Source organism: Serinus canaria, chromosome 17, assembly GCF_022539315.1.
Source record: "Serinus canaria isolate serCan28SL12 chromosome 17, serCan2020, whole genome shotgun sequence".
NCBI lineage: Eukaryota > Metazoa > Chordata > Aves > Passeriformes > Fringillidae > Serinus > Serinus canaria.
Window position 1 is genome coordinate 31,817 of NC_066330.1, and position 13,721 is coordinate 45,537.

At 37.5% G+C, this 13,721-nt stretch overlaps 1 protein-coding gene and 1 long non-coding RNA gene across 5 annotated transcripts in view; one reads left to right on the forward strand and one right to left on the reverse strand.

The window, feature by feature from the left end:
- GARNL3 (GTPase activating Rap/RanGAP domain like 3) overlaps nt 1-7,691 on the forward strand; it is a 28,652-nt gene extending 20,961 nt beyond the window's left edge. For 3 of the 4 annotated variants that reach the window (XM_018917521.3, XM_050981003.1, XM_050981004.1), the window contains 8 exons: nt 116-274; nt 2,143-2,209; nt 2,842-2,949; nt 3,337-3,455; nt 3,678-3,813; nt 4,854-5,063; nt 5,368-5,479; nt 6,246-7,691. In XM_018917521.3, the coding sequence (XP_018773066.2) occupies nt 116-274; nt 2,143-2,209; nt 2,842-2,949; nt 3,337-3,455; nt 3,678-3,813; nt 4,854-5,063; nt 5,368-5,479; nt 6,246-6,402 (1,068 nt within the window). In that variant the 3' untranslated portion in view covers nt 6,403-7,691. Of the gene's footprint in view, nt 1-115; nt 275-2,142; nt 2,210-2,841; nt 2,950-3,336; nt 3,456-3,677; nt 3,814-4,148; nt 4,402-4,853; nt 5,064-5,367; nt 5,480-6,245 lie in introns of those variants that run through there. The other variant, XR_007778973.1, reaches the window with a different exon arrangement.
- Nucleotides 7,692-13,079: 5,388 nt separating this feature from the next.
- LOC127060221 (uncharacterized) lies at nt 13,080-13,698 on the reverse strand. Its single transcript, XR_007778974.1, has 2 exons — nt 13,535-13,698; nt 13,080-13,326 (listed from the first exon to the last, which is right to left on the reverse strand). It is a non-coding gene; the product is annotated as an uncharacterized LOC127060221 (long non-coding RNA).
- Between the last annotated feature and the right edge of the window lie 23 nt (nt 13,699-13,721).

Sequence of the window (13,721 nt, forward strand, 5' to 3'; positions counted from 1 at the left end):
CTTGCTCTCTGTTATGCTTCTGTGCTTAGAAAACGTCCCTTTAAAATCATGAAGTACCTGCAGCACCCACAGTGGGAGCTTGAAAAAGAGTGAAATTCTATTATTTATATTATAGGAAATATGCCTTTCTGACCCGCCAGTGGTTATGACGCTGGTGGATGGACCTACTGGAGACAGTGACAATATGATCTGTGTAGCATATCGGCATCAGTTTGATTTAATCAATGAGAGCACAGGGGAGTCCTATAGATTGCATCATGTTGAAACAAACAGGGTAAGTTTTCATTGCTGAAATTTTTTGGCTGACCCTCACTGAGCATAATTTGTGGCAGAGTCAGTGCATGCTCTGCTGACCTCCTAGGAGTATAATTTATGGAGATGCTCATGTGTGCTACTTTTTACTTCTATAACTACTGCTTTAGGACACTCTGAGGTATTTATTCCTTCTGGGATACATGATGATAACTCCCAAGAGAGGTAGTTATAACATACGATGTTGGGGAAAAAGCCTGTGTTGCTGCAATGTTGTTGTTGTTGTCAAAAAATTAATTTTTCTTCTTTCTTAGCCAGTAGTTAGCTTTTTGCTTTATTTTTGTGGTATCAGTATTTTATTGTTTAAAAAATTGCTTCAAAATAACTTCAGTGGTTGACCATCAGTATCTTGTTCAGATTTGCCTATTTGCATGTAGCTAAAATATTTACGTATTGTTTGTCATTCTATTTAAGAAACTGCTGCCCAGTCAACTAATAACGGAATATCTATCTGTCTAGGACATAGGGAGAGGATTTAGGTAATGTCTTTGTTTTCATAAAAAAGTTCCAGTATAGTTTCTAAATAAAGATGTGGACATGTAGCTTAGACCCAATTAAAAAAAAGAGGAAGATTTTGCACAGGTAATCCGTTGTTGTTAATGAGATAAGGGACTACTTTTTTCATTTGATGGTTCTTGATCAGTTGTTTTCTTTCTAAATCATCTCTATTTTTATTTGGATCTGGTGATGAAGAGGTGCTCCCGGCATGGTTGATCAAGTGTAAACTTCTCCACAGCCATGGGAATCAATCTTAATCTGGATGAGGAGAAACTAGAAGTAAAGAACGGGGATGGAGAAGTACATCACCATCCACCGCTCCCATTTCTTTTCCGCACCAGAATCCTTATTTCCTGTAGTAAGACAAATAAAGCAGACAATTCATATGAACTGAGCTAGTGATTTTTATGATGTTGAAATGGGATGCCTGCTTATTTCTCTGGACAACAGGGCAGCAATGGCTTTCAGTCACTACAAAAGACGGGTCAAAATGCGTTTGGTATGGATGTGTAAACTTTCAGGTTTTCTTAACGGTTCTGGACCTGCACAGTAGTCTTAAATGAAGGAAAGTCAAAGAACTGCTCTTCGTGGAATTACTCTCTCAGCCTTCTCCCTGTCCAAGTAGTATATATGGTTTGGGACGCATCTGTCTAATGTAACTTTATGCATTTCGCTAATAAGATCTCATTTCCTGAACAGATATCCTACTTTTTGTGGCTGCTTTGACTTGTTTTTAATCTAAATGTAAAAGATAAAACCAAAATTGAATTAAGAGAATTTATGTAGCCTAATCTATGTAAAAAATACTGTGGTTTAACCAGCATTGCTTTTCAATTTGTAAATTCAGACTGTTCAGTAATCCTTAGGTACATCACTCTTGACCTCTGTAAATACTACTGGTTTTGAATCAGTAATTGTTGTATCTGATCTTTTTGCTAGTCATGATGTCCATTTGAAGATGACTTTTTGAAAAAAATTGTTATCTTTAACATACCATGTTGATTCACAGCTTTCTGAAATCATCCTATTCCCCAAAATTGATATTGCTAAGTAAGTTACGTGTTTTTATTGCTTTACAGCGTGGTATGGTTATGAATGTTTGGTACTGTACAGAGCCAAATACAAAGGAAACTAATTTTCATCTTAAGAAATTCCTGAAAATTACATTACAAAATAAGCTATTTTTATAAATTTATTTATTTCTCTTTTTTTTCCCTTTTACCTGTGTTTGTGCGCTTCCCCAACTGACTGTATTGCTTGTTAATCGCAACCCAGTTGTAATAACTACAGTATCCTCTGCCTGCCTGTTAATATTTTCCATTATCCTTGTAGGTTAATTTTGTTGCAGCTATTGATGTATATGAGGATGGTGAAGCTGGTCTACTGTTGTGCTATAACTGTAAGTGTTTTGGGAAGGCCAGAAATGGTAATAGCTTAATCTACATGTGTGGATCTTCTTTTATTGGAGTCTAGGTCTGTATATGAAAATAAATTTGTGTTTCATTGAAAGTCAAAATACATTCTGTGGAACTGAAATGCATATTGGAGAAATTACAAATGCAAGTATTTTAGTCATACTAGCTGTTTTATAGACGTGCAGGTTATATGATTAATGAAATCTTGGTGTCTGTAATGACCCATGTGCATAACAGTCTTCAAAGAATGTAAATTACATGAACATATGGCTACTTGAAGGGCAGAGAGATACAATTCTGCAGACACTGCTTTCTGAAGTTTTCTTGCCTGTTTCTGTATCTTTTGACTAATTAGGGACCTGGTAACTGTTGAAACAATAATATTTACTCTCTGAAATACAACAACTTACTAAAACGTAGGTCTTTTATTTTTGTCGTTCCAGTGTGTTCACAGAGAAAGCAACTTTTGCTTAGCTGTTTGTCTATAGAGGGACTTTTACAAGAATGTTTGATTGTGTGCATAATGCCCACCCTTCTGCAAAATCTCCCTATAAAATGGGTGGTGGTCGCTTACAGTGTAAAGCGATGGATGCTTCTTTTTTCTATTTTGCTGCAGATGTTTGTCAATATAGAAAGGTATATCCTTTCAGCGGATGTTCTCCACTTGTCCAGCCATCAGCTTATGACTTCCACTTCAGCTGGAATCAAGTTCCTTATGCTGTTGGTAAGAAAATATCTCCTTTTAGTAGATGATTTTTTGCTACTATTTTTGCCTGCACTTGGCTCTGGTGGAATTCCAATGTTCTGGGAATAAGCATGTTACATTCATGATGCCACTTGACTTAAGTTTCTGATTGTTTTGAAAAGTGGAGCCTTGGTAGCAAGTTCACCCTTTGTTGAACTTTTTTCCCCTTTCTTTTTTGTGTTTCTCATTTTCCATTCCCTCTATATTCTGCCAGGCATGAAGAGTGAAATTTTCTTCAGTATGTTAGACAACACTTTTCCTAAGAGAGGAACATGCCAGAAAGGTCAAGAACAGTTTTCATGGAGCATCCAAGAAACTTTTGCTTTAACCATTTTTCCTTGCCAAATAACTTCTATTTCATTGCAGTCTGTGCTTTCCCTTATGTTCTTGCCTTCACTACTGATTCCATTGAGATCCGATTAGTGGTGAATGGGAACTTGGTCCACACAGCAGTTGTGCCTGAGCTTCAACTTGTAGCATCAAGGGTAAGACAGAAAAATCGTGTTTGACTCTTTGTTGTGTTGGGTTCTAATTAACGTAAAAAGTTGCTGCCACTAAAAGCGTAACAAACAAAACCGAAATACATCCTTACTTTATCTGCAGTAATTGTTCATCTATCTGCTCCTAGTTTATATCAAGGACAAAGAGAATCAGAAGATGATCAAGAAAGTCTCACTGTACTAATGATGGGTTATTTGTCATTTCAGTCAGATATTTATTTTAAAGCAACTGCTGCAGTAAGTGGATCATCTGACAGCAGCTCTAAGGAAATGAGTTCAAAGAGTTCTCCTCAAACACCAACAGCTTACGAAAAGCCAGAATTACCTCTTCCTTCTCTAGAAGGTAATGTGATCTCTAATCATTCCAACAGCTATCAAATTTTGGTGCGGCTGGTCTTAAGATGGTAAAAAAAGTGAGTTCCTACCTGAAAGTGTGGAGGATAAGAGATTTTCTATTTTCCACACATGTAAAGCACTTGGCTGAGCTTTTTCACTGTAGTTTCTTTTCTGACTACGTGGTAGCACTGTTCTGAAAAAATAAATTCTGTAGGGAGGGAGGAATTAAACCTCAGTATCTTGATGACTCTTTTGCAATGTGTCTACAAGTCATAATGGAAAAAGGGGCATAAAATTGTGAGAAGGCTTGACATTTCACATACGCTATTCATTTTGTTAAAGAAAAGCTGAATAACCACTGAATGGCGGAAGCTCTTTTGCAAAACAAAAGTAAGAAGCCTTGAAAAGCTTTGCACAGACAACTTGGTGTAACATGATCTACGAGCGGTCAATCTATAGTGTAACAATGAAGGAGAAACAAGGGAACATCAACTAAATAATGCAAGATGTGTGTACACCTTTCTTCCTTAAATCTGCTGCTTTACTGTTAGCAGATAGGAAAAGGAGAGGGTAATCACAAATTTCTTATTTGATGGTAAGTTTGGGACTTTGGTTTCTTTTTCTTCAAGGAATTAGGAAGACATGGTATTTTGTGTTACCTAAGAGGAGGAGTCATAATTTAAATTACTTGGGATCCAGGCTCCAATGTGTTGGCAGTACTTTAAAACACATGGGAAATACTGCGCAGAGTGTAGTGTAACAGAGTACCAGCCACAGGTCATATAAAATCACTTCCTGGTTCTGCTCCTGATTCATCATGTTGCCAAGAGTCAATCTTCTTTTTCTCTCTAAGTCAAATGGCTTGTATTTCTTCCTTCTAGCTTATTTGTATTGAAAGATCTCTGGAGCAAGAAAGATCTTTAGCATTTCAGTTAAAAAGTGCCCAGCTCAACAAGTATAGCTTGTCTTTATAACTTTTCATTTGGAATTATTAAGAACTGCTTCTGTTGTCAAAGTGTAATATTATTTTTTCTTTCTCTGTTTCAGGTGAAGTTCCATGCAAAAAACTGTACAAAATACCTCTGAGCAATCTGGTTGGGCGAAGCATTGAACGACCTCTGAAGTCACCTTTGGCTCCCAAGGTCATCGCTACTACAACATCGAGTGGCATTACCTCTCTTCCAGTTACGCACTCACTACCTTTATCTCGTATGGAAATTAAAGAAATTGCAAGCAGAACACGTAAAGAATTGCTGGGTAAACTCTCCTCATTCCTCAGTGTTACGTATCAGTTGCCAAACGTATACTTTCTAATCTTTGCACAATCACAGGTAGGTTTGTAACATGCAACTAGTATTCATAAATTATTAAAATAAAAAAAGGAAACAGTGAGGAAGCATCATTTGCAAATAGTATAGCCATTGTCTGATCATGTATAAGATGGCCATATTCTAAGCTAGGTAGAAATTGTTAAATGGAAACCAGCAACAGATACCTTTAACCTTTTCATGAATACTTTGATTTATGTTGAAAGTGTTAAGTCTTTTATTCCTTTATTGAGGTCTCTTGGATGAGCCTATACCCAAGACAGAAAGTGCACAGAAGCTGAAAAAGGTTTCTCGAGGACAGTCAGACCCTAAGCAGGGAGCTGTAAGATCAACTAGTAGTGACAGGTAAGTATATTTTCTAAAAGAGCCTAAGTTAGACTGTAAATATTTTAAGAATTGATTGCTCACACTTATTTCAGTTGGCATGAGGCCAACTGAAACCTTTGTATAGCCATGTGCATTTCATGCTAATGTGTTTGTTAGAGTATCTGAATACTATTTAGTACTGAAGCACTTACACTTTTTGCTAAAGACATGTTAATGATAATTATAATAATGCAAGACAAGACTAAATGGCATTTTTTGGGACCTGCTGCAGCTGAACCTGTTATAAAGATTTGGACTACTGCAGCTGCACTGTGCAGACTCTCTTGTTTCCTTTGTATGCTCTTGTGTTGCTATTTTCAGAACAAATTTTGTGAAAAAGTACTGCAGCATTTGTCTGTTTGGCACTCTCCCAAATTTGCCCTGAACCAGGACACCCCAGTCCCATTCTCTTGTTTTCATTGTTTCCATAACCCATGTTTGCCTATAGTACTGGCAGAATACAGAGTACTGGCAAGATACAGGAGACTGAGAGCAACAAAACAAAAAATCTCTTGCAGTGTAAAACTATGTTTTATGTATTTCCCTACATGGAAATTATTTGGGTGAGGGGCTTCATTAATACTGCCTTTTGATTATTTTTAGTGGAGTAAAACAGGAGGAAACTTAGTTGTAATGGTCTGTGTCTGTCTTTAGGCTAACTTGATTGAATTTAGAAGTAGCCATTGTTCCTTTCTGCCCTGACCTGTGTATTTTTTTTTAGTAACTTTTGTCTTCCTCTTTGCAGGATAATCCCAAGCGCATTTGAAGGCTATTCTGAAAGACGTCATCTTTCCACTAGTTCAGATCCTGATACTTCAGCAAGCAGGGAGGAGAGCTCACCATCTAGCTATCCATTTCAGCTGATTTCTTTATATGATGAAGACATCATTGACCTAAAATGAAGACACTTTTAAAACCTTTCCTCTTTACTTCACATTTTCTTACAGCTCTGTAAGCGCTATGGCAATGTCACAAACACTGCTTCTGGTAGTAAAATGTAGCTGGAAGTACTGGTGATAAATCCTTATGGAATCCATGTTCTGGTTAGCACAGCCTTTATATCTTTGACATAGGTATGTTCTATCAGTTAAGGAAGCATTACTTTTCATGGCAATCTAACAGTAGGTAATCAGTGGGAGATTCAGGCTGAAACTGAAGTAAACAAAAAGTATTACTTGTTCTAAGCTTCTTCTAATTTGACTTACGTAAATGACATGGAGAAAAGTTAATTGCTGTTATTACTATCATGAGTTGTTTTACAACAGTGTATGTCATGTTGGAAGAGGAATTTTATCACACTGATCACTACTTTTGGTTTTTCAGTCTTTAAAAAACAAAACAAAATAACAACAAAAAAAGGGATTGCAGGCAAGGTCATTTCAATCAGTGGAGTCAGTCCCTAAATTGATGCATCTATGATATGTTCACTGAAGCATCAGGTGAGATATGAAGATGGTGTTTCCTTGGTTCATTGTTTAAAGAAACTTGAAAACTCTTTTGGCATAAGAAATACCTGAGCAGAGAACCTTTCTAGAGGACACAAACTTTCAGAATATTTCTCGAAAATTGGAAACTAAAAAAAAAAAAAAGCTCTAAAAAACCCATGAACAAACAAAAAATGTGGAAACAAAAACTCCAGTCCATCTACTGGAAAACTTATTCTAGTGCATCTGCAGATTTCTCCATTACAGGCAGAAGAGCCAACCCAAATTGCCCTTGACTACAAAAAGATTCCTGTGTAGACATCATCATTAGCTGTTGTCTGTGCTTGCACCAACAGTATAAGTAATTATTTCAGATAGTTCTATTTTTCTAACTGGATGCAGACTGAAATTTCAGCGCTAATAAGGTAGTCTTCTGTGATGAAACAGTGATCTTGTCTCTTACTGTATTAAAGGACAGGGGTTTATCTGAAGTTTGATTTATTTTTTTTTAACCCTTTCCTCTAGAACACCTTTGCAAGGATTTTGTTTGGTTTGGGTTTTTTCATGAAAGCCTTTCTGTATATGATGTTTTTAGATTTATTAGCAAGTGTTTCTTGTTCTAAATGTAGAAATACTTCTGTATCCTTGATTTTATTTCATATTACCACCTGTATGTTGTGATTTCACTTTTGTTCAAGCATGATCATCTGGAGATGTGTGCCTTTTGCTGCTGTCTGTCTGAATGTAAAACTGGTTTTGCAAAGTGATTTTTTTCTCAGTTTATTATATTATATGGCTGAATTACTTCACTTAAGAAAATATGCAAGGTCTTTCTCGGAAGCGTAATTTCTTAATCTCAGCTGGGGTGGCTAATCAACAGAAGAAGCAATATTTCCAGTAGTAATTAGTCTAGGAGAAGAAGGCTATAATTACTTTAGTGGGTTTTGCACTTATAGATGTGTGGGGTGAACCTTAATAAGCATCTAAAAGGAAAGACCAGATTGAAGTATTTGCAAAAACTTGTAATTATTCTTTGAGAATGTTGTTTCCAGAGATTGTTACTTTACCCTATCCTTATTTATTTGGACAGTTAAGGTTTAAAGAAAATCTGAAAGTACCATGTGGTACTTATTTTCCTGGAAGTTGTAAACGCTTCTGAATCCACTTTTGGGGTCACAGCTGGCACTTGCATATTTTTAAAAAGGAAAAGAACCAGCTTTTTCCAAGAACAACTCTCTTGATGTAGTATTTGATTTCTGGTTTGTGGCTGTTTTTGAACACTGTACCAGTAGTGTCTTGCAAAACTGGGGCTTTAGTTAAAATTTTAACTGGAAACTTTGCTTTACCCTGTTAGGATACTTGATTTTAAATATACTGCAGATGTTCACCTGTGCCATCACAGCATGATTTAAAATGATTAACCATTGCTTGATAGCAGTTGAAGCAATATTTGGAGACTTTTAAACTTGTTTTGAAGAACCTGAGCAAACACATACTTAGGTATCCTGAAAGACTAGCCTTAGAGATGGAACATTAGGGAGAAGAATGAGAGGAGCTTGACAGAAAGCTTGACTACTGGCTATGATGGTAGTCAGAGTGCATAGAGATATAGCATTTGCATTCTGTCCTAAACATGATTATAGAAGAAAGGGCTATAAAGCAAGAGTTATTTTCTTGAACCAGAGATGCAGCAGTGGCTGTAAAGTATTAATTAAGAGAGTGTTGGTGGGTGGGAGTGTGTGTGTGTTTGTGTGTGAGAGAGTGAGAGAAACACCTTTTGAAGGTTTGCCTGTAATTATAGCATTGATGACATCTAGCAAATGAACTGTAAGGAGTACAGATACTGGATCACTGAAGCACAAAACCAGATCATACTGGCTTCATGGTACATACCTGGAACAGGATATTGGTATTATTTGAAGAGGGAAGAGCAGCAACTGCATCCCTACCCACCTCCCACCTGCTTTTATGCTGTAGCTTGACTTAATGGGTCTGGTACAAGCTGCTAAGCAAGTCACATTAGGAACTACCAGACCTTAACAGACCATTGCTCATATAGGACAGGAAGGAGCTGAATCCTAGGAAGAAAAAAGTAATGTCTTCATTCTTACTGTATCTAGTCAGTGCCTTGTTAAGTTTTTGCTTTTGTACTTGTAGAGGTATAATATCTGATGTGGCAAAAGAAGTAGAGAGCAATACATTTTGTTTGGGTTATATGACACCTAGAGTTGGTAGCTGAGGCTTTAGAGCCATGTATATGTAGTGTACTACCTACCTATCGACCTACTACCTGGAGAGCAGCCCAGAACAATAGGTAGAAGGCAGAGAACGCAGAAATAATATTCCAGTTTTATTTGACACAAGCCACAGGAACCAAATTCTGTGAAGTACTTTATCACATTTATTCTATCAAAAAAAGTTACCCACACAATCATGTGAAATTGCTGGTGTACAAAACCTTGTACAAGGATGTGGCTCTTTGAGTTTTTAGTAATCTGAGCAACCGTGTGCCTCTTCATGTTGAGGAGAACTAGCTTCTAGCCATTGTTTCTCTCAAAACATCACCCTTATTATTTAGACTGCTAATTAAAATCTAGAGGCAGTTGGTGGGATTGATACTGCAGCTCTTGTGCATCATTTATAAAGGGCAAAGTTGTTACACACCTGTGGAACCTCTCCTCCTTAAGACTGGCATAAGATGACAAGGCCTGCTGGGATGTAGTATCGTTCACTCCAGTGTTGGAGCCATGTTGTTTGTCATCTGTTTTTCCAGCATGTGCACGCATATACTCTCTAAAACTTAAAAAGTAGTCTTGGGCACAAATTGTAGCAATGTCCACTGTAAGAAGACCCCTTTCTCCTTTTACATTGGGTGTTAAAGCTGCCTGTAGGCTGCATTCTTGATGCTGGCTGACCATCTCATGGTTAGGAGAAAAGATAATCTTTGAATCCACTATGTAAGATGGGTGTTGTTCTGATAGGAAAACTGAAAAATGTTGCTACAGATTGATGTAAGGAAGGAATTGTTTCCATGAAGGAAGAATTGTTGCCAGATTGAACACTTGCTAGCAGGCTTAGTTTAACTGAGGGCCCATTCTGGACTCTTGGCTAAGTTTCTGCAAGAAATACTTTCTATTCCAATGTGCTGGATTTGTAGGCAGCAGCATGGCTCTTAACTCCCGGCTACATGGTGTTGGTCACCTGCTGGTCATCCCTGTGCCTTGTCCCCTGACTACATTATTGGAATGTCATTTACATTGGTGCAAGCATTAGATTGTACAGGTAATTAATTTAGAATGTACTTGTGTGTTCTCACCAGCATGGTTAATGATGCACAGAATCACAAAATAGTTGAGGGTAGAAAGGACCACTGTGTTATCATCTAGTCCAGTACACACCTGTGCACCACCATTCAAAACTCTGTTTAAAATGGATATGCGAGATTTTGGGCTACATGTTATCTTTGTCCTGCATTTGAATTGCAGCATGCATATAAACACTTTGAAGCGTGACTAGGACTTAAGAACCCCCACACATGAGCTAAGTTAATTCACACACACACACACACACAAAATATGGAGCCCTTAAGGCTTTGAAGAGCTATTTGCAAGGTCCCTAAAGCCCAGATTGGGCTTTAGAAACCAGTAGAGAGAGTCATATTTGTCCAGTTCCTTATTCTAGTGGCAATGCAGTACACATAAATATTGTATAAGTGTTTGAAAGTAACAAAACACTTACTTTTAAAAAGAAACAAAGATCAACATGAAATTTGAAAGGACTATGGCTATTCATGGTAGCAAGAGAACTACTCTTTGGTACAGTGAATGCACACGTACATTCAGTTTCCTGGTTTGCGAAGAAGTAAGGCCTGTTCTAGTTATAGTCCTTTACTAGTTTGGGGGTGTGGCAGGGATTCTTCTTTGTTTTAGTCTGTACCGTTTCTGGAGGTTGGTGGTGTGGGCATGTTTTTTGTTGGTTGTTGGTTGGGATTTTTTTTTCAGGTTTTGGGGGGGGGGGGTTTGGTTGGCAGGGTTGGGGTTGTTTTTTTTTTTTTTTTTTTTGTTTCTTTTTTTGTTTGTTTGTTTGGTTTGTTTTTGTGGCTTGCTTTTTTTGTTTGGTTTGCTGTTGTTTTTCAATGCATAACATACATGCAAGTATACACCTGGAATGAACAGCAGGTTTGTTCCCTGCCTTCATGTGATTATTTCTATAAATGTGCATGTATTTGTAATTGATGGATTCAGATTGAATTTTTTTAGTACTTGACAGTCAACTGAATAAATACTCAAACAGTACTTAAGAGGGGTAGGAATGGGTAATGTTATTGCCTAACTAGTTACATATGGTTAAGGTTGCTATTCCTGACATATATTTTCTGCTGGTTCTAAGTATATTTGACCAGTAATGGCTAGCTTGAACATGTTTTGCTAAAGGTGTGAGTCTATAACCTGTCCTTGCAGATGCAGTGGCTTTTCCAGAGCTGATGGCTTAGTCTGCATTTGAAATATCTAGCCCTTTTCATTTGGATTTGGTTTTCAATATATATACATATATAGGTATCTATATTTGTAATTTCTACTGTAAATTTTCAGGTATTAAAAATCCTGAGTAATATATATAGGAATTTAAAGTAATGGGATCATAAAAGGCAGGTGAAGGGAAAATCCCATCAGCAAGTGATAAGGTATTTCAGAATAATTTCTGTTGCCTTCTGTGTGTGAAAATGGCTATCACGCTATTTTCATTCTTAACAATTTGGTGTCATGGTTCATATGCACAGTGCTTGCTTATTCTGTTTCTCAGACAGGCTTAATCTGTTTTTGTGAAGGACTAAATTATACCCTGGGAACCTAATATTAACAATATGGGAAGGCTCAAGAGATTATGCAGCAAACATCTGTACTTGCATGCAGGTTAGAAAGTATTTTTACTCATTACTTGAGCACAGCAACTTCATCAGCCTGTACTCTGCTTAGCTGCTTCACTTTGTTGCTGACCTGTAACTGGCTGACTCCTCTTTGCTACTGGAAATTGTGGTACTAGCATCTGACTTGAAGAGAAAATGGAGATAATTTTCTGCATATTTACCAGGTCGAATGGAAAATGTTATGTAAAGATTTATGCAGAGCGTTATCAATCTAGAATGTCAGTTTAATTGTCTTTGAATGCAGACTGCTCTGTAATTTAGCAGACTGCTCTGTAATTTAGTAATGGCATACTGTTAAGACTGTTGCTACGTTTGTGATCAAAGTCTCTTAACCATTGGTCTTAAATGCTGATGTATTACCATTTTTTGATAGCATGTATGGTTTGTATTTTAGATACGACATCCAAATAGAGACAGTCCTACCACATCTGAGAGTGTTTTATGTGCTATTTATCACCTTTGTGAAGAAGAAACGTGATTTATTTCTTCATCTGTAATAAACTATAAATTTGATCACACATGTTTCTTTCACCTGTTTCACACACACAGGACTAATGACTTTCAAATTTGCAAAGTAAAAAGACGAGAAATCAAAAAGGCATGATGTAGCAGAAAGCACTGCTTTTCCAATTTGAAGTGCTGTATCATACCTGTGAGATTGCTGTTTCTGTCATAAGATTTACCCATCTTTGATAGGAGCCATAATCAATCTTTGGTTTATGTTTCCAGGCATCTTTTAGACTTTTGGAGACCTGCTTCAGTTGGGGATCTTTACTCTGTAAACTAACACTACAAAATAGTTTTTCTCCCTTTCTGGCTAAGTGTGAATTCTTAATGTCTCCAAGACCTTGCAATTCCTTTTGAAAGAGCAATCATCTTTCCTGAAGTAGCAAAGACATTCCCGTAATAGCTACAACTGTTTTTGTGATGTAAATGCATTCCTAGCCACCTTGACAACAATAAGAAAAAAAACTTAAATCCATGAAAGCCAAGAATTCATCTTCATTTGGGATTAAGACTTAATTCTGTGGTCAGAATTAACAGAAATAAGAGCCACACAAACATCAAGTACTGCAGTCTGAAACTAACATTACCCAGGCTGCATTGTGCGCTTCTTCACTGTAACATGCATCCTAAGGAAAAGGTAGAGTTAAGCAAGGAAATTTTATTTATTTATAAAATTAGATTTTATTTTACATCTTAGAAAAAAAAAAGACACTGGTCCTAATACAATTAATATTCTCACATGGCCATTAGAGTCAGTACACCAGGTAAAAAGAACACAGGAACTGAAGAAATAAGAAGTAATTCACTTACTATGAAATGCTTACTATAAATTCCCGAAATTGTTTGGGTTCCTAAGAAGGCTATAACCTAGTTCGTTAACACACAAGCAGCACTCGATATGCCTCGCTTTAAGCAGGAGGATTTCAGATATCAGCAACCATGGAGCTGGACCCAGGCAAAGGCAAAACCTGCAATTACAAAGTGAAGAGAATAAATGCAAGTTAAGTAGGAAAAAGTAAATTACGTCCAAATTAATCAAAGGAAGGGGGATGCAGTTTTCGCAGTTAGATTTGTATTAGAGAGAATACATGATTGTAAGTTAGTACGATAAACACTAGTGCATTTTTCATCGTAATAATTACAGGAATATTCTTAACAAACAGAACTTGCCAAAACCTCGGGTACGAGTCGGAAGCGGCGGAACCCAGCATGTAGCCAGATTCCTCAGCTGCCATGGCTCGCCCGTGGGGAAGCGTCGACGCCCCCGCCCCGGCCGCCTCTCGCCGGGCCGCCGCTACGAGCGCGCCGGACAGCAGCAGCGGGCCGGGCGGAAGCGGCTGGGCGCGGCGGCGGGGAACGATGA